This window comes from Ictalurus punctatus, chromosome 6 (assembly GCF_001660625.3).
Source record: "Ictalurus punctatus breed USDA103 chromosome 6, Coco_2.0, whole genome shotgun sequence".
Lineage (NCBI taxonomy): Eukaryota > Metazoa > Chordata > Actinopteri > Siluriformes > Ictaluridae > Ictalurus > Ictalurus punctatus.
This window is the reverse complement of record NC_030421.2, coordinates 4,659,983-4,682,500: the sequence shown is the minus strand read 5'-3', so window position 1 is coordinate 4,682,500 and position 22,518 is coordinate 4,659,983. Positions and strand designations below refer to the sequence as shown.

At 40.5% G+C, this 22,518-nt stretch overlaps 1 protein-coding gene and 1 long non-coding RNA gene across 2 annotated transcripts in view; one reads left to right on the top strand and one right to left on the bottom strand.

Moving 5' to 3' along the window:
• Positions 1-21,472, bottom strand: part of LOC128632912 (uncharacterized) — a 26,067-nt gene extending 4,595 nt beyond the window's left edge. The window contains exons 1-2 of the long non-coding RNA XR_008396542.1: positions 21,374-21,472; positions 457-692 (exon numbers count right to left, since the gene is read on the bottom strand). This is a non-coding gene — a long non-coding RNA (uncharacterized LOC128632912). The remainder of the gene's footprint in view (positions 1-456; positions 693-21,373) is intronic.
• nxph2a (neurexophilin 2a) lies at positions 572-22,054 on the top strand. The gene is made up of 3 exons (XM_017469199.3): positions 572-669; positions 2,939-3,096; positions 18,743-22,054. Exons 2-3 carry the CDS (start codon positions 3,052-3,054, stop codon positions 19,487-19,489), a joined length of 792 nt encoding a protein of 263 aa, XP_017324688.1. The 5' UTR covers positions 572-669; positions 2,939-3,051; the 3' UTR covers positions 19,490-22,054.
• Positions 22,055-22,518: the final 464 nt, after the last annotated feature.

The following is a 22,518-nucleotide window of genomic DNA, read 5'->3' as shown; positions in this document are numbered from 1 at the left end:
ATTACTTTAGGTCTTGATTCAACACTGTCAGTGTTAACTGTTAACTATTGGTTTAGTTACTTTCATCATACAGACACATACAGGGTTGCCAGACTGTCCATCACCCCTGTACCTCGACAGTTTCCACCACCATGTATTTGTTTATTTTTCTTTAACAGGACGATACACACAGTTTTTTATTATTGAATTTATTATACAGTCACAATGTTTCAAAGGATTTTTAAACTGATTGCAGTTACTAGGAGTAGTATGAAGGCCAATCTGGCAACCCAGGATTGAGGTTTGCAAAGAGTTAAATGCTTGAACAGTGCTGCTGAGCTCCAAATCTGCTGTGTGAGTGAGAAGACTTCACAGAGGGAAGCTTGCAGCTCTCCACCGAGCATCACCGGAGCTCTAACAGCACATCGTGGCACTTTTTCACCAAGGATTCATTCAGGAACAGTAAAGAGAACTCACATCATATCTCCTCGCCTCACATCCGCAGCGCTCTGTACTGCAAATCCAATCTGCAAAATGCCACCACGCTGAAACCCTGAAACTGACACAGGGTTTTACTCTTTCTCAGCATCGCTAATTCTTCAAGGTGTTTTTCTTTCCCTCTTTCCCCTCCGAGAGGAACCCGTGTGAGGAGTCAGGAACGCCTTCCCAACATCTTTCACTGCTCTGAAGGTGAGTTCTGGTTTACGTTACACCTGATACACATGCACAGAAGATATTTAGGATCTCTTTACAAAGTACTTTGCATTTTAATTTCACAAATGGCTTCTTTAAAAAATAACAATAATAATGTTAAATCTTAACACTATATTTCTTATATTATTACAACTTTTATTAACCCGATATTTTTCTTAAATACATGATACTACAGAAAAGCCCCACTGATTTCCTTTCAGAATTCGTCCTGGCCTCACATGACTTATCGGTTAAACTTAAAATCAGGATTAAAAAACAAAAAAAACACATTATTAAAAGTAATTTTTATACTCTCTGCATGGAAATTTCTTGTGATCCTGTCTATGTTTAGTTAAAATTTTTAAATTTAATAAATAATTTTACATTTTTAGTACTTATTAATGTTTTCATTTCTGTCATGGTTTTCTGAAAACCACGGAGCGATTTTAGGAAACATTAACTGCATATGAATACAGATTTAGAGTTTTATTTGTGTCAGTGATTGTACATTTAAATTGCTTTGTTCTTACATGATCACCTACGCTGCAGTGCTTTAAGATATATACATGTATGTCTTAGTTATTGTTTGTTTATGAGTGTAACGTTATACTAACGTTACTCTTAACCGGTTATCTCCAACAAAAGTGTTTTGTTTTTTTCATGGTTTGTGAATTTCATTTAGGATCCACTATGAGCCTTAAATTGTTTAATGTTCCACTATCGTTATTTTAAAAAAAAAATCAGAATAGTGCCACTGAAGAGAGGCGGAGCTTAGAGACATGAAGATTTGTAGAAATATAAGCCGTGGTTTCACATTTCAGTGTTTTATTTTTTACATTTACGTTTCCTTTTATGCCCTTTATTATTATTAATTTTTTACTTTGTACCTTGTTGGAAAGGTGCTATATAATGAACGCTATATATATATATATATATATATATATATATATATATATATATATATATATATATATATATATATATATATATATATTCAAATTTTTTTTAATGAATTTTATTAGATAAGCAGGTGGTTTAAATGTATTTAATTTCTTTAGCAATTGTTTAATTTTTAATTTGCAGAGCTTTAATACACATTTAAGAAGTGCATGTTTGTGAGAAATATATATATATATATATATATATATAAAAATATGATATTTGATCATGTTAAGGAATGCCTCAAATATGTCGGATGAACATCTTCATCAAGAATGAACATTACATAAAGTAATATAATTATTTTGAGAACTTTCCGACGTCCGAAAGCTTTAACTCTTTGAGAATTGCATTTATTTACGGTATATGATAGATTATTCGATGGATTGTTGGCTCTTGGGGTTGATTTTATCGCCTGTTTTAAAATGTTAACAGACGCAGAGTGGCGATGATTACAAAAGATCGTGATCTAGTAAGTAATAAAGCAGGAAGTCGAGAGACGAGACATACCGGACGTTAATTCTGAACATGAATATTCTCGTGCTTTAAATGGTAAAAGGGCGTGTCTATGTAATGTACTTAATATTTATTTATTAGAATGATTATATATGTAAATATTTATAGAAGCATTTAACGATTCATATTGTAACGCTCCACTTGGAGGGTTACATTCAGAAGATAGTTATAAACAAGGATGATGCTTAAAATGTGTTGTTATTTCAGTTGTGGCGCTTCTGTGTAGGAAAACCTGTGTTTTATTTAGCATTTACTTCATGAACTCTATCTGGATGCATAAAATGTATTTTCCATGTTTTATCTTTTTTTTTTTTTTTTAAAGTTTCACTAATTCTGCTATATTTGTTCCTGCGGTAATGACACACATGTCAGGAGAATTCTTTATGTCTGAATGTCACAGTGTGTTACGGGAGTGTTATATACCGTATGGCTGGAGGATCGACGTGGGTCAGGATCCTTACTGTGCCCTGCATGTGTTAATACGATGTAGGTTTATTCCCCATTCTTGTCGCACTTTTTACAGACCAGTGCGTAGAAAAGCTGCGGTACTTCAACAAATACACAATTCAGACGTGTGTACAGTGTGTGTGTGTGTAGTCAGAGCTTTACATCCTCACTCAAAATGACAGAAAGTACAATTCTTTGGATATGAATGTTTGACTGTTGATGTTGTTTTAGAGTCAGTCCGATCGAATATGTCTGTGTGTTAAATTTATTACGCAGTTTAAAGGAGTGTCAGCATTTTAATGATTTCATCTGTGTACATTTTCTCCTACATTCTATTAAACATATGCACCCTTGTTCTGTGCAGGTCATTCCAATAATGGCGTTTTCTAACGGGCATGTAAAAAATCTGGATTTCGTCCTCCTCCTCCTCCTCCTCCTCCTCCTCTAAGACTCTGGAGAAAAACAAAAGCACCCAAGATGCGAAAAATCCAAACCATCTTGCTGCTGTTGTGTTTGCACAAGGTGAGCGCATTGCTGCAAATTCTGTGTATTAATTCAGTTCAATTTTATCAAGGTGGTCTTCTTTTAATATTTTGGCTCAATATGGAATAAAATTAACTCTTTTTTAAAAAATTTTATGACTTGTGATATGACAGTGATAATTAGCTGGAAAACTATGAAATATATGCGAAATATCACTTTACAGATACTAATGATAATTAGTGTGTAATTAGGCGGACAGCCACGGTGGATCGTAGTCTCAGTCCAGTTGAAAGACCTTGGTTTTATTGGAGCATGCAGCGAGGACGATGTCACGGTCTAAATTAACACGCCGAATGCAATTAAATTTCTTAATTGTATCTAAATGAAGCATGTCGTACTGAGTTTAACAGTGGCAGAGCTAACAAAGAGTCCTTTATCAGACCGCTAAATTTATATTTTTTGCTTAGGTGCTGTTTAACAAGCAGAACCATATCTATTTATTTATTTAATAGTTTATTTGTTTAAACTATCTTTTTATCCTGATCAATCGTCCACATGGTGGACTGTTTTCCACACTCTTCCCTCTTTCATACTTGGATAGAACCTAATTCCTCAAAGACTCACACAAGCTGAAGGGACCATTTTTATCTCTCCTTCTTTTTTTCTTTTTTTTTCTTTTTTTTTTCTTTTAGAATCCTCGTACATCCTTCACAATCTGAAGGGTCTATCCTCACCCCTCTTTTGAAATCTTAAGGGTCTATCCTCATCTCTTTCTTGCAATCTGAAGAGTCTATCCTCATCTCTTTCTTGCAATCTGAAGGGTCTATACTCTTCCTTCTCTTGCAATCTGAAGAGTCTATACTCTTCCTTCTCTTGCAATCTGAAGGGTCTATCCTCATCCTTCTCTTCTGCAATCTGAAGGGTCTATCCTCATCCTTCTCTTCTGCAATCTGAAGGGTCTATCCTCATCCTTCTCTTCTGCAGTCTGAAGGGTCTATCCTAATCCTTCCCTTCTGCAATCTGAAGGGTCTATCCTCATCCTTCTCTTCTGCAATCTGAAGAGTCTATACTCATCCTTCTCTTGCAATCTGAAGGGTCTATCCTCATCCTTCTCTTCTGCAGTCTGAAGGGTCTATCCTAATCCTTCCCTTCTGCAATCTGAAGGGTCTATCCTCATCCCTCTTTTGCAATCTGAAGGGTCTATCATCATCTCTTTCTTGCAATCTGAAAGGTCTATCCTCATCCCTCTCTTCTGCAATCTGAAGGGTCTATCCTCACCCTTCTCTTGCAATCTGAAGGGTCTATCCTCATCTCTTTCTTGCAATCTGAAGGGTCTATCCTCACCCTTCTCTTGCAATCTGAAGGGTCTATCCTCATCCCTCTTTTGCAATCTGAAGGGTCTGTCCTCATCTCTTTCTTGCAATCTGAAGGATCTATCCTCATCCTTCTCTTGCAATAGGAAGGGTCTATCCTCATCTCTTTCTTGCAATGTGAAGGGTCTATCCTCATCCTTCTCTTACAATCGGAAGAGTCTATACTCTTCCTTCTCTTGCAATCTGAAGGGTCTATCCTCATCCTTCTCTTGCAATCTGAAGGGTCTATCCTCATCCTTCGCTTGCAATCTGAAGGGTCTATCCTCATCCTTCTCTTCTGCAATCTGAAGGGTCTATCCTCATCCCTCTTCTGCAATTTGAAGGGTCTATCTTTATCCCTCTTTTGCCATCTGAAGAGTCTATCCTCATCCCTCTCTTGCAATCTGAAGGGTTTATCTTTATCCCTCTTTTGCAATGTGAAGGGTCCATTTTTATCTCCTTCTCAGAATCTGAAGAATCCATCCTCATACATCCTTCATAATCTGAGGTGTCCATCATAATTTCCCTTCTGCAATTTGAAAGGTCAATCCACACCCCTCTCTCACAATCTAAAGAGTCCAACCTTATATGTCTTTCACATCTTGTAGGGTCAGTCCTCATCCCTGTCTCACAATCTGTGCAGTCCATGTTTATCCCTCTTTACACTGTATCCTCATCTTCATCTCTTTTTCTTACACTCCATTGGAACCATCCTTATCACCCTTTGAGGGTGAAACCATCCTCAAGCACTTTTCCACATACTGTGTTAAAAGGGCCATCATCATCATTCATCTTTCACTCTTGAACGGGCTGCCTTCATCCCTCATCTTCAGTTTTAAGGGATGATCCTCATTTCTCTTCCCTACTATGCTCACAAAAGGCATCCTCCTTTTTCTGTACTGACAATAGACCATCCTCATCCATCTTTCAGACTCCAGCAGGATCATCTTTATACCTCTAATACACTCTAAAGAGATCATCCTTATTCCTCTTTCACATTCAGAAAGGTTTATACTCATGCCTCTTTTACCCTCAAGGGTCCATCCTCATCCCTCTCTTGCAGTCTCAATTTTGCGTCCTCTTTCACACTTTGAATGGTCCATTCTCATTCCTTATTTATGCATCAAACTACTTGAGGATGCTTCCTCCAAAAGGGCCATCCTCATCCCTCTTTCATCCTTGTAGGGACTGTTCTCATCTCTCGTCTGCTCTTTTAATGAACCATCCTCATTTCACTTCCCTACCACACACATAAATGGCAGTCACTATCCTTCTTCCACATTCTTTCTGCTATACTGACAACAGACCAGACCGTATCTATCCCTCCTTCACACTCTAGCGTGTCCTCCTCATCCCTATTTAATAGTCAGATGGGTTATATTTGTCCCTCACCAAACGGACCAACCTTTTACATGTTTCTTCCACACTCAGAAGGGGTCATCCAAATCCCATTTCCACACTCCTAAAGGAACCATTCTCATCCCTCTTCCATGCCCCAAAGGGACCATACTCATCCCTCACCCACACCCCAAAGAGACCAATGCCCTTATTATACCTCTTATTCTCCAAAGGGGATTTCCAGCTGGCCATTACTTCTGTATGGATCCTCAAGGGGACACACACATCTGCTGAGAGACATCAATGCATGCACACACTCACTCTCACACACTCATTTCCAAACAATCACATGCATACTAGCACAGATGCAGGCACAGACATACACACACCTACACACATAAACCCTCATTGAGACATATCGTATAAATTCGCAATCACATGGACATAGCATGTTACAGACAAACTGCAAAACTCCATAAACTCCTCTGTCCTGAAGATGCCGGAAAACTTAAAGTTACAGCTGTAAAGCTCTGACTGTTACAAAGCACTGACACTGGAGACTCCTTCCACAAATGTTAAATACATAAAACTTCTCCATATCAACGATTACCCACGTTTTTTTAAACCGCTTACGTGGAGCGTCCGCTGTCCCAAGAGTGGATTAATATAAACCTGTGATCTGCAGCTGCATTACTCTCAGAGCTGCTGTTAAAGAAAATTCACCTAATTAGACTCCAGAAGAGTGCTTGGCTATGGACATATAAATAAATATAAATGATAAATAATGAAACTCTGTTAATTTTACTGTAATATGAATATAGTAAGATTTTGATCCGGACTACAGCACGGTCATGTAAACCTGCATGCTTTCTGCTTGCACTCTTTCGCCTGGACATAAAGCTCCACCTCTGATGTTCTCTCTCTCTCTCTCTCTCTCTCTCTCTCTCTCTCTCTCACACACACACACACACACATACATGCTGTACATTTCCCCAGCGTAATAAATGGTCCAGTGTCAGGATTAAAAGGAGTGGTTTAATCTCACGGTTCTCATAACGCCGGCCTGATTGATTAGAGTTTTTTTTTTTCCAGGAAGCTTATGTCAACAAGGGAAAAAAATAAACCTAATCCTTCTTCGGAGCATGCCAGCCTTGTAAGGTTTTCCCGCCATGCCACTTTATCATGGCGCTGAATTCCAGAGCTGCTGGGCGCCGATAAGAGGCTCACTGCTTTTCACACACTCGTCCCGCTGGACAATACGACGCTCGTGTGTATTCTTCAGACTCGGAGCGTTTCCATCAAAAAGCCCTCTCGCTGGATTCGCCTTTTTTGTGCCACAAACTCAAAACCTACAGTCTGACGCAAAGGAGAAGGACGAGAAAAAGAAAAATAGAGGAAAGGAAAGCAGGAGTGAAAGTGCTAAAAGTGTTAGCAGGAGCCCACACACTTCTCAGGGAACGATTACACACGGATTTAAGCGCGTGTGTATACGCGTACGCGCTGTTCTACAGCGGCATTATCAGCGCACGGCTTTGTACACCACTGATGCGTATCTGGTCCTATATTGAGGTCATTTTGGGATGCCAGAGGCTTCAATAATCCCTCATAAATGATGTTGACTGCGACATATGCTTTACAGTCTCCATAAAATCCCAAACCCATCAAAAAATGGACGCCTCCTACTATTCCATTACCATCACGTATACTCTAATAATTCCACTCTGATCCATTTCTTACAGTAAATGCTCCTATTGGGATTTCCTTTCGTTCTGATATTAGCTTGCTAATAAACTGCGAGCTTTATACCAATGCTAGCACACACAGGTTAACTGTGATACTTTCCTTCCATTAACAAAACCTAAACAAATGAGTCAAGGTCGTACAATCCAGTGTTCAGCATGGAATTTATTTGTGATGTCACACTCCACAGTAGTAGTTAATAATTGTATTGTGGCAGTTGTATACGGTGTTTTACTTATCCAAAATTCTTATCTTATAGTGTAGAGGTGTAAATTGTTTGTCCAATTGTCACGATACTCTAGACACAGAAACCCAACAGTGTCCTGATTAATCTTGATACAGGCGTGCGGCAATAAAATAATTCATTTATTTATAATGATGGAAAATTGTCCGATAAGTCCATTTCTAACGCCGATGTAACTCCCGTTTTACGGTGTAGCTGTTTAGCTTTAACTTCGATTTGTGTTTACATTTGGATGTGTCTGAAGTGTTCAGTTTACAGTGAACGCACTTTGTTAGTTGCCAGGTAACAGGTAATTGGTTATCTTTTAGCACAGCCTTGAGAGATGTTATACTACCATCAATGGGACTGCAAATTACTATAAGTTCTGGAGTAGCAGTTCTACTGTAAATACACTAATATAAGAGCAAATGACGCTAATGGGGGGAAAATTATAGCATTTATTAGTTTGTTTAAAAAAAAAAAAAATGCAGTAAGCTCCAGATGATTCATCAAAATAAACAGTCTTTACAAGATAAGACAAATCACACGACTGGTTCTAATGTGAGCGCAGCGTCTCAGCCTGTAGTGCAGGACAGTTCTCCTTTATACCTTATAAATTGGATTCGTTCTATATTTCACACTCTGCAGGAAATATTCATCACCTGCATTGATCTCGGTGTCTAAAAGCGTGTCACTGTCGATGACCTTCATCTCCGTTAATATAAAATCAATAACACGCGGTTGAAGGCCTGTAGTGGTGTCGGAGGAGCTGAAATGGACGCAGCAGAGTTATAAATCTGCAGTGTAAATACACCTACAGTGTGTCAGGTCGGTGTGTGTGTGTGTGTGGGGGGGGGGGGGGGGGGGGTGTCGTCATGTGATCAGGCAGAGAGCATTGTGGGAATATTTCATGTTTAGTCTCTTATGTTGCTAGTTAGAAAGCTAATTAACGAGACGACAGTTTAACACCTAGAGGAACACAGATTTTTGTCTACAAGAACCTAATTGGAATAGGGGCGGGGCTAATCATAGGCGAAATGGCCAGGGATAATCATCAAGTCTTAGCGCTTAAACCCTAACAAATCTAAATCCTAATAAACATGAAAGCTTAATAGCTTGTTTAATAGAAAATTTATGCGTGTTGAGAAGGGGGATAATAATCTGGCAACCCTAACAATCATTTTTAAATACAGTTATTTCAGGTTGTTATTCTCAGCATATTTTAAATTTATTTATTTATTTATTTTTTTTGTAGAAATTTACATTTTACTCAGGTATAGTCTGTAAACTGTTTTTTTTTCTCTTAAATGAAGTAGCATTGCAGCATTTTTACTCCCGTTTCACAAAGAGCGATGTTCCTGTAACATTCAGAGTGTGTGTGTGTGTGTGTGTGTGTGTGTGGAGCCTGATAAGACCAAAATATCTTTCCTTCTTAATTAGATCTCCGACTCTCGGACCTGAAGAGGCAGGAGTGGAGATAACAGAGGAATAAACTCTGTACTCTTTCCTTAATCATCTGCTGTCTTGCATTTCTTTTGCCACCATGTCTCTTCCATTCACGCCCTCTATCTTTTTTTTTTTTTTTTTTAACACACTCTCTCTCATACACATACTTCTCAGTCCTCAAGCACTGGTCTTCAGATTAGAAAGTGTTTCTTCTTCTGCCTGAAGTTCATCCGACACGTTAACACGATCACTATTCACATTTTGAGTCAGTGGAATCATCTAAACATCTGAAGTCTGCTTTCACACTGGACATTTTTTCCTCATTTCCCCCCCCAGTGCCCGTTTTACACGTTTCAAACTTATATGAAGGTGATTTTTTTTTTTGGGGGGGGGGGGGTTACAGATAAGAAAAACAAACATGGAGGAGAAAGTCGCTAGTGGACGACGAGTCTTGTTAGCAAAGCTCTAACGATTGGACAATTCGGATCCGTTTGAACGATACATTCATTTCAAAGGAAAATGACTCTGAAAAAAGTGGCGAGTAAATCGTATCGTCTATCAAGTATATGTTTACTGTATTGTAAACAGATTGAGACGTCGTTAATGATCAAATTGTTGCCTTACGAATTGACTGTACCGCATCATAACGTAGCAGAGTTAACGGTTTCATCAGTTATCGTACTGTTATCTTAAGACGGAACATTTTTTCACGTCGTATCATAAGGAGATTCGGCGCGGAGGTCAAATATCGAATTGTTTCCTTAAGAATTGAAATTGCATGGTATCGACAAATAACTTCTAATTGCAATAGGAATCGTGAAATATCTTACCGTTGCCTTGACATTGTATCATACTGTATCGTTAGCAGATTCAGTGGCATTGTCAGATAACAAACCATCAAAATACCTCCTGACCAATCAGGTTCCAGAATTCAACAATACTAGGAAAGCACGTTGGCGTCAGTACTGAAAACTGAGTCCTGAACAAGTGAGAAAGACGTGAGCAAATGGTTTCTTTCTTTTCAGCTGCGTCGTCACATTTCTGCCGGCTGTTATTCCGTCTGAGCGCCAGTCGAACACCTCAGCCACAGCACACGTCAGATCTTCGTAATGGGATTATGGAGGTGTTGACGTGCTGATAGCTTCCACCTGCGGAGTGAGGATAGCGCTGGAACATCTCACACACACACACACACACACACACACACACACGTCCCCAAGCCCTCAGCATACAGATGCTTTCATTAACTCGTTATCACACAGTATAATCATGTCAGATCTCTGGCACTTTAACATGCTGTTATTTCTCGAACGTCCTCATCAGCAGGTCCTTGTTATGATTGTTAAGACATTAAGACACGCGACTCTTGGACACTTCGCTCATCAATCACTTCTCTGTGTTACAGCACGACATTTACACTGCGAGATGATAAACTCAGAAGCAGGGACTGAGAATTAAAGAAAGAAAGAAAGAAAAAAAAAAACGCATTATGAAATGACAAGATTTCGCCATTTTACTACTAATAAACTTAAACGAATCCAGAATCGCATCTTACGACGTACAGGACGTGTTTATAAAGTGTTTTCCGTGTCGTTTCGACGGGTGTTTCGATCCACGCCGGCTGCATCAGGGATGCATTAGATGCACGGATTGTGCTGCGTTTATTTTACGCTCCGTGTCTATTTTTTTTTATTTCCTCACATGTGCACGCATAAACTCTGTTTAAAATCACAGGTTCTGTACACGGTCATCTTCATTTAAAATCATAACGTCGGGACTGCGCAACCTGTACACGTGTCTTGTGTCATGTTTAGGTTGATTCGTGTTCGTTTTCTTGCTAGAAATAAATGAATGGGGAACGTTCTCAGCTAAGAGTTTCATCGTAAAACCTTTAATTGTCATTTTTATTATTATTATCATCATCATTATTATTATTATTATTAACTAAACTACAGAGAGGAATTCTTAAGCTAAGCGAAACGGCAGGGTCGATCCTTTTGCTAATGTTGGTAATGGAGTCTCATAACGAACTCTTATTTCATTCAATTTTAGCTATATGGAACTTTTAATAACATACATTTAGTATTTCAATCATATACATTTGTCGTGAATCAAAATAAATCCGGATGTAGGTTCACATCCCTTATGGTTGAAGCAGAAAAAAATCCCTGAGACGACACGAGGAAAAATGACTTGAAATGGAAGACATCCTATTTTCTGTGTGTGTGTGAGAGAGAGACAGCAGATAGTGGGATTATAAAGTATTACAGTGTACAGGTGTAGAACGTAAGAGACGAGCAGTACGGAGATTCGAGAAAGGATGATCAGGACGAGCTGAACAGTCAGATTTGGAATTCATCATCATCATCATCATGATGGAATGATGGAGAAATTGGTGATTTTGGGGAATTTAGACAAACAAAATGGGAAGCAAAGGAAAACAAGTAGTTTTCCTGTCTCCGGGGATGAGTGTGTTCTCATCTGATCTGATCTGAACAAAGTGAGTGGCACAAAGACGCTCGTACTGTGAAGGTCGCCAGTCTTTATGATTACAGCAGCAGCTCTTAGGTACAGATATCCAGGTGAGATTTGGAGAGAATTGAAACACAAGATGTTTTGTCTACAGTCTGGAGTTCATGGCCACAATCGTTTTTCTACAAAACTAAGGATTTCGCTCTTCAACGTTCAAAAGATTTGACAACAAACTCAGGAAGCTTCGCAAAACCACTCGTAAATGTTATTTAAAAGGGATAAACCCCCTGTGTGTCGTGCTCTTATAGGAAAATAATCAACAACATGGTGTGATAACGTGAAGTTACTGTTACTGCCCTGAAACCCTTATAACAGCAAGTCTCAAAGTGCTTTACTCCTTTTACACCACAGCAATCTGACCGTCATTGACACCGGGTCATATTTTTATCTGTTTATAGTTACGTTTAATGTCGACAAACGTTCACGTTATGGAAAGTTGGTCCTTGTTATCGCTTACTTTAAGTTTAAATATTACAGCTGGAAAACGTGAAGAGACAGGCCGGGTGACGGGACACAACGATCGTTATTAAGTAGTGAGAGCTACAGGAGGGTTAATGGTGCGTTGTGTTAGCAGTGCTAACGACGGCTGGGATTTCACACACGCACACACGCACACACGCACGCACGCACGCACGCACACACGCACGCACGGCTTGTGAGCGCTGCAGTCCACTGAGCTCTGTCGGTGTGTCAGACCGCTGATGAAGAGTGATGGTGATGGTTTCGGTGCGTGATCCTACTCTCAGCCGTCAGAGCTCCAATTAATTACCGACGCCTCGTGTTCCCTTCTACACCTGAACCTCATCCCAAATCCACTGCTGACGAAACACAGCCTCAGACACAGACGCAGCACAGACATGAGAGAGACGGAGAGAAACTAAAACGAGTGTAATAGGAATGAAAAAAGAGAAAAAGAGAGAGGCTTTAAACTGATTTGAAGTGTTTGGTGTTTTTTTTTTTTTTTGAGAGGCGGAGCCTAATGAGAAGCGTTATACCATGATGCATTTAAGGAAAAAAAGTCACCATGTACAACCTTTGACCTTTTGATAGGCGGGGACTAAGGGGCGGAGTTATACCATGCTGCATTTAGGGGAAAAAAAAAAAAAGTAAAAAATGTACAACCTTTGACCTTTTGATAGGCGGGACTAAGGGGCGGAGTTATACCATGCTGCATTTAAGGAAAAAAAAAAAAGTCACCATGTACAACCTTTGAACCTTTGATAGGTGGGGACTAAGGGGCGGAGTTATACCATGCTGCTTAAAAAAAGTTACTTTATATATCCGTGTAAGTAAGGAATGCTGTTTTCTCTATCGCTTATCCTTCAGGGTCACGGGAAACCTGGAGTCTATCCCAGGGAGCATGGGGAACAAGCCGGGGTTCATCCTGGATGGGGTGCCAATCCATCGCAGGGCGAAAAGCACTTTAAATACATAAATATTTAAATAGTCTTTTAATGGTTTCAGGTACTTTTGACTTCTGTGTTTATGTACCGGCGGCTGACGATGACGTTTCCGGAGCACTTGCTAGTCACACTCCTCTGTTGCCCATCGAGCAAATAGTGAACAAGGGATTGATTTAAGACACAGCGAGTGTTACGAGGCGTCCAGAACAACATGGCCACCCCTATAAATCATGTTCTGGAGTTCAGCTCTGTTTACAGATGACAGTACACGTACCTTCACTGTCATCGAAACAAGTACAGCAAGATTCATTGCGCAGCTCCCCATCACACTGTTTCACATTAAAATAAAATTTAAAAATCCACAGGAAGTCACACCGTGTCCTAAACCACATCACTGAAGAGCTGCATGTGGCAGACGTCTACTGCTCATTAGCTACATTAGCCTCGTAGCTCACACACGTGGGACGTTCTCCATAAATCAGTCAGGATCTTATTAGCAGCTTCAATCAATAAGAATTTCCCAACATGAATTCAACGCTCGGACTGAATCTCTCGTCTCAGGAAGACAGAAGAGAGAGAAACGGAGACAGACAGGAAGAGAGTGTGTTAGAGAGAAATGGTGTCGATTTGATCGCCGAACAGAAATTGTAGCCCGTGGCTGATATGAAACGACAGCACGAGAAACACGCTCCTGCAGCAGCATCATCCTTTTCTCTGCCTGCGGGACCGCGCCGACGTTTAATAACCGTCTCTTGAGGCTTGGGCAGGTCGCCATGGCGATGACCTCTCGCTGCCAGGCTGTAAAATAACCTGTCCGTTCGAGAGACGGAGCGTTCCGCCCCGCAATCCTGTAGAGATTGCTTAAACCTGATGATGTTAAACCTGTGTTAAATACTAAATGTTAAATAAAACAATAAGATTCAGGGTTGCCAGATTATGCAGGTCACCCGATTAACTCCATTTCATAATCATGTCGAGGTCGAGAAAGAATTGCCACTATACAATTCACAGATATTGAGCCCCAAATCAATCCAATCTGGCGACCCACCGAAAGGATTAACTGATGAGATACTCTTGTGATTTCGGATTCTGATTGGACGGACCGTCCGAGTGCTCGTGTTAAACGGCATATAGGAGACGACGATACTCTTCTTGCAGACTGACAGCATATACATTTAGGAGGAAATGACATCACTGCTGCTCGTTCTTTGTCCTTCATGAAAGTGAACACCCCCATAACTTTTTTTTTTTGTCCCAGTACACACCTCTAGTCTTACCCAGATACACCCTTGTGAACTTTCTGGCAAGTTCGTATAATACATGATCTGTTTCGGTATAAATAAATAAATAATAATAAATAAATAATTCACTCATACTTGGTTACAACCCTACCCTTTATTTAAAATGAACGAATTTATTTAAAACGTCGTTTTTCAAATAAATAAATAAATAAATAAATAAATAAATAAATAAATATCCTGTAAACAATATATTAAAATGATACATGAATGAATGTATAATACATTTTTTATTAAAAAACCCAGAGCTATAAGTAACAAACATTTGTCTTAATAGTCAAAATAGTTTAAAAAAATTAAGAAATAAAAATGATAAACATACTGAAGTAATTATTTGAAAGTAAATTAAGGAAAGAAAAAAACAAGTATAGCACTGGTGCGGCAGATGTTTTTATTTCTTTTGACTTACAGAAGAACTCCTTACACCTGCACTTTTACAGTTATTAGTTTGATCTCCTTACGTTACTTTGGTCGTGATCATGCTTGCGCAGTGGAAATGTCATTTGCTGTTTGTTTGTTTCTTTGTTTGTTTTCAAGGTTATTGTTGAAATGTTCTCTGTTTTGAGGAAAGTCGAATTCGCCCGCAGTCCAGCGCTGCAGATTAACTAAAGCCGTCTTAATTAATCTTTCTCGCCGTTCTCCTCTAACAGACCTTGCCGAGCGTTACCTTTTTTTTTTTTTATCATCCAAACGAGCTGCGTCAGTGTCTAACCTTCCGCATACACACCACGGAGTGTGTGTACAAGTGTGTGTGATGATTAAAAACTCTGGCGTTCTCCAGTGTTTTCTCACACACGCAGCCACTATGTTAGATACAGGAGCTGCTTATGTGCCATGCTGAGAGAGTTTTATTTCTCCTCAAGTCTCACGCTGTGTCAACTGGGAGCTAAAATACTCGCAGCGAGACTCGGGGGATTCTGCAGCGTTTGACAGGACGTTTCACAAGTTCCGAGCGCATGCCAGAGCGACACGACACCACATCTGTATGCTGGTGCCTCCAGTCATAATTCTTCACCTCACAGCAACATCAGCACCATTGAATTGTGGGCAATTAAAACACTTCAAACAAAGGAACACAACTGTACAGAAACACATCCAACAGAACGTTACGCTCAAATCGAATTCTGCCCATTCGTACACTCCAGGAAGATAAGGAAAACTTTGATTTAGAAAGGTAAGATGTGCAAAGGCAAGCTACGTGAAGTTAAGATTTCTAGATTTTCGAGATATTTACATCCAGATGTGTTAACTTAAACCATGGCACCTTTTGTTTGAACCCATCCTATTTTCAAGTGATCGAAAAATATTGGAACATGTGATCGACAGGTGTTTCTTGTTCACCAGGCGTGCCCTGATAGAACGATAGTTCTATATAGTTCTAAAGAATGAATAACTCTGAATGTCTACTCTTGGTTTGTTATTTGAAGGGATAAACCAACACGAGGACCAGAAAGCTGTCAATGGGAGAAAACCAAGTCGTTTTGCGGCTGAGAAAATTCAAGAAAGAGCCCTTGCAGAAACATTGGGTATAGAGAATACAATTTGGAATGTCCTGAAAAGAAAGAAAGCACTGGTGAAGTAACCAGTGAAGAGCCAAGCAAAGCCGAGGAGAACAACGGCAGTTGATGATGGATGCACTGTGAGAGCTGTGAAGAAAAACCCCAAACAGTTCACACAGTGACGCAGTCGGTGACCTCACCAACAACCTCCACAGGGCAGGGGTGAAGGTATCACGATCCACCGTTCAAAGAAGACGTCGAGAGAAGAAATATAGAGGTCCAGATTGGAATTCACAAAGAAATACAGGAACCAAAATGAACCTCTACCAAAGTGATGGAAAGGCCAAAGTGTGGAGAAAGAAAGGATCTGCTCATGATCCAGAACATACAAGCTGATCTGTGGAACATGGTGGAGGTAGTGTCATGGCTTGGGCTCACATGGCTGCTTCTGGAACATTCTCACTAATCTTTATTGATGATGAACTCATGATGGTAGCAGCAGAATGAATTCGGTAGTTTACAGGAACGTTTTATCTGCAGATTTACAGAGAAATACATCCGAACGAATCAGGAGGAACTTCATCATGCAGCATGACAACGATCCAAACACACTTCCACCTCAACACAGGACTTCATCAGGGGGAAAGTGGAAGGTTATGCTCTACAGTAGCAGCTCACATGGTTCATCAATGTGTTTTTCCACACAGTCCCTTGTTGAACCATCGCCCGTTGGAGGCTAAATGGTTGGAATGTATTCATTTGAATTGGGGTGGAGTTTGTCTCTCGTTAAACTCCTCACTATCCTCCGCATTCATCTTGCTCGCTAAGCTACTGTTACATTACAAGTTCGTTTAGATTCTGCGATAATGTGGCACGATTTCCAGCACGGCTTCCTGTCGCGTAAATCAGTTAAGCACTTCAACTTCCTGTTTCAAAAGGAAGTACGTCAACATTTGGGATCCAGTCACGGCTCGCGAGCCATTTCACGGGGGACAAAATTTTATGTGAAATTGTATTATTTCTTCTTCTTTTTTTTTTTTCTTCCCCCAGGCAGAGAACAGCAAACGTTTTCATTATCTTCTCTCTCTATTTATTTCCACGGACACGGTGTGTTAATTAGGCGGCGTGAGGACTGATAAATGATGCGACCCTTCAGTTCATCGATTTCACATTAAACACTGAGCTCTCAATTTGCCGGGTCATTATGGCCTGTTTGCATCATTTGCGCAGGTGTGTCTGAGGTGAACAAGGCTTTCTGTGATAAAACCACAACATATAAGCAACTACAGGCTTGCGCGCACACACACACACACTCTCTCTCTCTCTCTCTCTCACACACTTTATATACTAACGGTTTGTTATCTTGCTTTTGCAGAGCTCTGCCCCTGTTCCAATGATTTTACAGGGTAATGTTTGCAACGAGCTTTGCAGACCGAATTCGCATATGACTCAATTAAGCTTACAGCAAAATGTGTAATTAGCACAGCACTGTTTGTGTGTCTTCTGTGTGCGTGTGTGTGTGTGTGTGTGTGTGTGTGTGTGCGCGTGATTTCAAACAGCCCTACTTAAAGCTTTCACATCTGCCGCAGCAAATGATCCCCTCCGCTGTGCCTTGGGACGGCAGCCGCCGCTAATTACCAATAAAACTAAGTTTGGATTATTTCTACAAATTATTAAGACTTTATCTTAAGTGGACCAGAACTTGCCGTCCCAGAGCAAAAAAAAGAAATTGGTTATTTGGTGCGTGGGATGGCTGCGGCGTGATGGAGGAGCTTACGGTCCGACTATTTGTGGTTTGCAGACTTTCTGTAATGAGTTTAGAGACCGTTATTAACACAGATAGAGTCCGGAATTATTTAGTGCCTTCAATAAAATACCGGGATCCCGGAATGATTCATTTGGGGGGGAAGAAAAGAACTCCAACAATAACGTGTAATAGATTGTATACTAATGATTATATACAGTATGTAATAACGTCAATTTGTTTCTTACTGGCTGGTTGCTGTGCCTTACTTTCTTCTACCAGGCTGCCTCTAATGTAGATTCACTAGAAGAATTTAGAGCTAAAATCATTGGGACTTTCCGTATTTGTCAATAAATGCCAATCCCGACATTTTATAGCATGAAGCCACAACCACAAATCTCCATTAAAGGCAAAGCTCTCAATGATCGGACAATGATAAAATCTTCCGGCAATGCAGCTCAGCCACTGCGGCGCACTGGCTACGACAGGCACACTCATGCTAATGCTACTTCTGTCACGTTATCTACTGTATACTTTCACGTCGGTATCATTTCCTCGGTACTTCTCCAACCCCGATAACATGATGCCCGGGTTAATTTGTGAATTATAAGCGAGTCAGGCTAAAAATCTTTCGTCTGGAGTTGCAAGTCGTCACCTCGGAAGTCCTGATGATTTTATGCAGAAAGGAATGTTTTATAGGCTACTGTGAGTGGAAGTGTGTTAATTAAAAGAACAAACACATCCGTAACATCTAGGGTGTAATGGCATGCTATTGATGTGTGGAGCGAGCCGATTTAATACCGCTCCGTGCCGAGAGAGCAAAAAAAATAGTGCCCGAGTGAGCTAATGTTTGCCAAAGCAGTAGATCAGAAAATAACAACCTCTTCGTGTTGTTTATTTGCACCTGCCTAATTCATTATTTCTTAAATAATACTGTTTAAAAGGTGCTTTTCGAACAAAAAGCCTGAACACTGGATTTTCTTGCTCCATACCCTTTATTATGTTAATTTCATGGTTGATTCAAAAATAAATAGCTTCTACTGGGAGTTCACGCTCTAACGCTTACTGTGTCTTGTTTTTTTTTTTCTCTCTCTCTCTCTTTTTGTGAAGGTCACATGCAGGCGTCTGCAGATTCCCGAGCTGGGAATTATGGACTGGGGAGAGAGTGATAATGAGGCCAACGATTCTCCCAAAGGGCCAAGCAGTCGCATGCCAAACCCTCTGCGCTTGTTCTCTAGAGGATATCGTGCTCTCAAGAGCAGCATGAGACAGATGACATATTTGGAAAAAATGGAGGACTCGTGGGACTGGTTATCTAACCAGACAGCTGTTGGGGAGGCGCAAAGCAGGACTAAACGCAGACCCATCGTGAAGACGGGAAAGTTCAAGAAAATGTTCGGCTGGGGAGATTTCAACTCCAACATCAAGACAGTCAAGCTGAACCTCCTGATCACGGGGAAGATAGTGGACCACGGGAACGGGACGTTCAGCGTCTACTTCCGGCACAACTCCACCGGTTTAGGGAACGTCTCGGTGAGTCTGGTACCGCCGTCCAAAGTGGTGGAGTTTGAAATGGCGCAACAGAACACAGTGGAAACCAAGGACGCTAAATCCTTTAACTGTCGAGTCGAGTACGAAAAAACGGACCGGAACAAAAAATCCGGGATGTGCGGCTTCGACGTCTCGAAAACGTGCTACCAGGAGCAGACGCAGAGCCACGTCTCGTGGCTGTGTTCCAAACCGTTTAAGGTCATATGCATCTACATCTCTTTTTACAGCATCGACTATAAACTGGTGCAGAAAATCTGTCCTGATTATAATTACCACAGTGACACACCATACGCCTCCACGGGATAATCTCACCACCTGAACTTGACTCAAACCAACCTGGGCCAAATATGCAGCCCAAACCAGGCCCATTACTCACCAACCCAACCATCTCCTAAACCCACTGCTACATCTCCTCCATAGGAAAAGCTCTCACCGCGAACGTGGCCTGAACTCTAGGCCCAAATCTATCACAACTTCGGCTTAAAATCTGTCTCAATCTCGTGGGTCGACTCGCTCTGACCTGGGATCGAAATCCTGGCCGAAACCAACGGACCAAACTTGTCCCAAACTCACAAGCTAACTTGCTCCCAAAATCCTGGCCCAAATTATTTATCTATCTCAGAGACCAAACTCTGAGATGCATAAACATGGAAGGACTCCGCACTCCTAACCTTGGCCTAAAATGTCTTTCAGCCCAAACTCACAAGCAGGGCACTATATCACAACTTGACCAAACTTGGCTCGGACTCACAGGCTGACTCGTTCCCGACCTTGGTTCATGAACCCATCCCAAACGTTACGCTTCTCAGAGACTACATTTGGCTCAAACACATAGGCTGAGTCTCTATTTAAGTATCTCAGAAACCAAATTCAGCCTCTCATAGTTTCTCCCAGATTTGGCCCAGACTGACTCACCCTGCAGCACCGAGCTCCGCATCTACACCACATGTTCTGCGTATATCGGGCACAATTAAAAACCAGTCCAGATGTTTCCACATCAGGCAAGACCAGTAGCATGTGCTTTGGACAAACGTCTGCTTTTCATACGAGTGAAATGGTGAGCTCTAATTAAGAGAGAATCCAGTTCAAGGTTTGTTGATATCGACGGCGTCACGTGCCACACCGGACAAACCGCCGTTGCTTGAGGATGAAGTCCGACTGGCGTTTGCTCGGACAATAAAGAGCAGCTACCGAGGACCAAACAGACACGGAAAACAAGTAGAAGTTTTTTGGTGTGTATGTGTCTGTGTGCAAGTGTGTTAACCCCATCAGTAATTCTGCTCATCGTAGTAACGTCGTAAATCACAGAGAACACGTGATGTTGTCGGCAAAGTTGCCAGGATTAGTATTGTGATCTGGTGAAATCATCTTTCAGGGGAAAAGAAAAAGTAAAAACGAAACTCCAGGTTGTCCCACGAGAGCTCTATTCATCGGACAGGTGGGTTTAGTGAATCTGGCAGCCAATTAACGACACTTTGTCATGGTCTTGCCACAGTGCTCCACGTTTCCAGGCTTTAATTATCATTAATTACAGTGGGAAATTTCAGTTGCACACACACTAAATGAAGGGACTGAAGCCAAAAAAATGAAATTTAACCCGTCAGTCACGCCAGCAGTCTCGGAGAAAACCAACCACCGGGCATACATTTAGTTATCGGGATTTATTTTAAGTAGTTATCCCGAACAAACGTTATTGATCTGTTAACGTATCATTATGTGGCCGTGGCCAAAAATTTACACCACAACAGCGTAACATCACCACATAACAATTCAGTTTAATTTACACCAGGAAACAAAATCGGTTTATGATTTACGAATCCTTAAAGTTTTAGAAACGTTCAAGTATCGTAAAGCGCTAGTATGCTAGTAAGTTTCCCAAATCGTGATTATCATAATATATCGTCTGGACCTTGTTTTTATTTTTATTGTGATAATGAGTACTGAAACAGTCAAACAGTCTACACAACATAATTTGGATCCTTGGGTTAAAAAAATAAAATAAATAAATAATAATAATAAAAAAAAAAAAACTATTTACAACCCTTAATCCAAAAATATTCCAAGCTGAAATTGTTCCCGATTCCCAATGTGCGTTTTTAGTGAGTTAACTATAACAAAACTGTACTTTTGTTTGCCTTGTATTGAAATTTCTATTCCTTCTCCTAGCATAGATATAAAACAGATACTTACCCGATTTTTATTGTGGACTGTAAATGGACATTGAGTCGTTTCGTTTCCTCTGACTGCAGTATGATTTCTCAACGTTTCCTCCTGTACTGTCTGCTTTCTCTGTAGAATAACACCGAAAGGAAAAAACAAAGTCATCGATGTTCGTGTAGAAGCTACCGGTAACACTAAACCACATCAAATCTGTATGTGTTGTCTTTGCTTTTAATACGTTAGCATTATTCAGATCCCGATGCCAAACTTTTTGAAAGGACAGCGATCATGAGTGCATTCAGACTTCAGGAGGAGGAGGAGGATGATGATGATGATGATGATGGATGACGATTCACTCCACAGCTCCTCAATGAGCGAAAGAAAATAAAATCTTCCTCTGTGTGCACACTCGTGTTAGTCGCTTTTTTCTCCTCGATCTCAGACTGACTTAGCGACGCTCGGACCCGGATGTCAGGTCATTTCCCATCAACTTCGTGCTCATATAAGGCAGGATAGAAAACCGTGTGTTTAAAAATGACACTTTATTTACATAAATTTTTTGTTGTTGTTGTTGTTTTGTATTGTTACATAACGTGCGAGAGAATTCACTTTCCAACACGAAAAAACAAAAAAATAATTGTATTGGCTGTTCTTTTGAAACACATTTCTGTTGAATCCTGGATTCGGACGACTGGTCAGAAGGTGTTGAGTTTTCTCGAACAGTTTATATTAATGCGCACGTTCTTCTACGGTAACAGTTCGTTCACGCTCAACATAAGGGACTATTTTTAAAAATGTGTATACTGTAATCGTGGGTAAAGCTCTTTAAGTAAGGCAACGTTTATTTAACGTTGATGGAAGGAGTCTCCAGTGTCAGCTACACTGTACTGTAACTAAGTTTTCCGATATCTTTTGACTTTACATCGTGACGAGTTGTAAATTTTGTCAACAAACTGTTATAGGTGAATAAATAACTGTGGTGATTGATTATTGATTATTTGATCATAACACCATGACCCCCACTGTTAAAGCTGGCCTAACAGCGTTCCATAGCGAGGCTTCGGATATTCGTTAACGTTTCTGAACTAAACCCCCGAACAGGCTTAATCGATCATTCTCAAAATCGCCCTTGAAAACATTTACAGTTTATAATCAATCATCATTCTAAGCATGTT

Bases quoted from the DNA above. Each gene is read 5' to 3' on its own strand.
- nxph2a (XM_017469199.3), top strand. From the start codon at position 3,052: ATGCGAAAAATCCAAACCATCTTGCTGCTGTTGTGTTTGCACAAG. The intron at 3,097-18,742 runs GTGAGCGCATTG...CTTTTTGTGAAG, and splicing joins TGCTGTTGTGTTTGCACAAG to GTCACATGCAGGCGTCTGCA.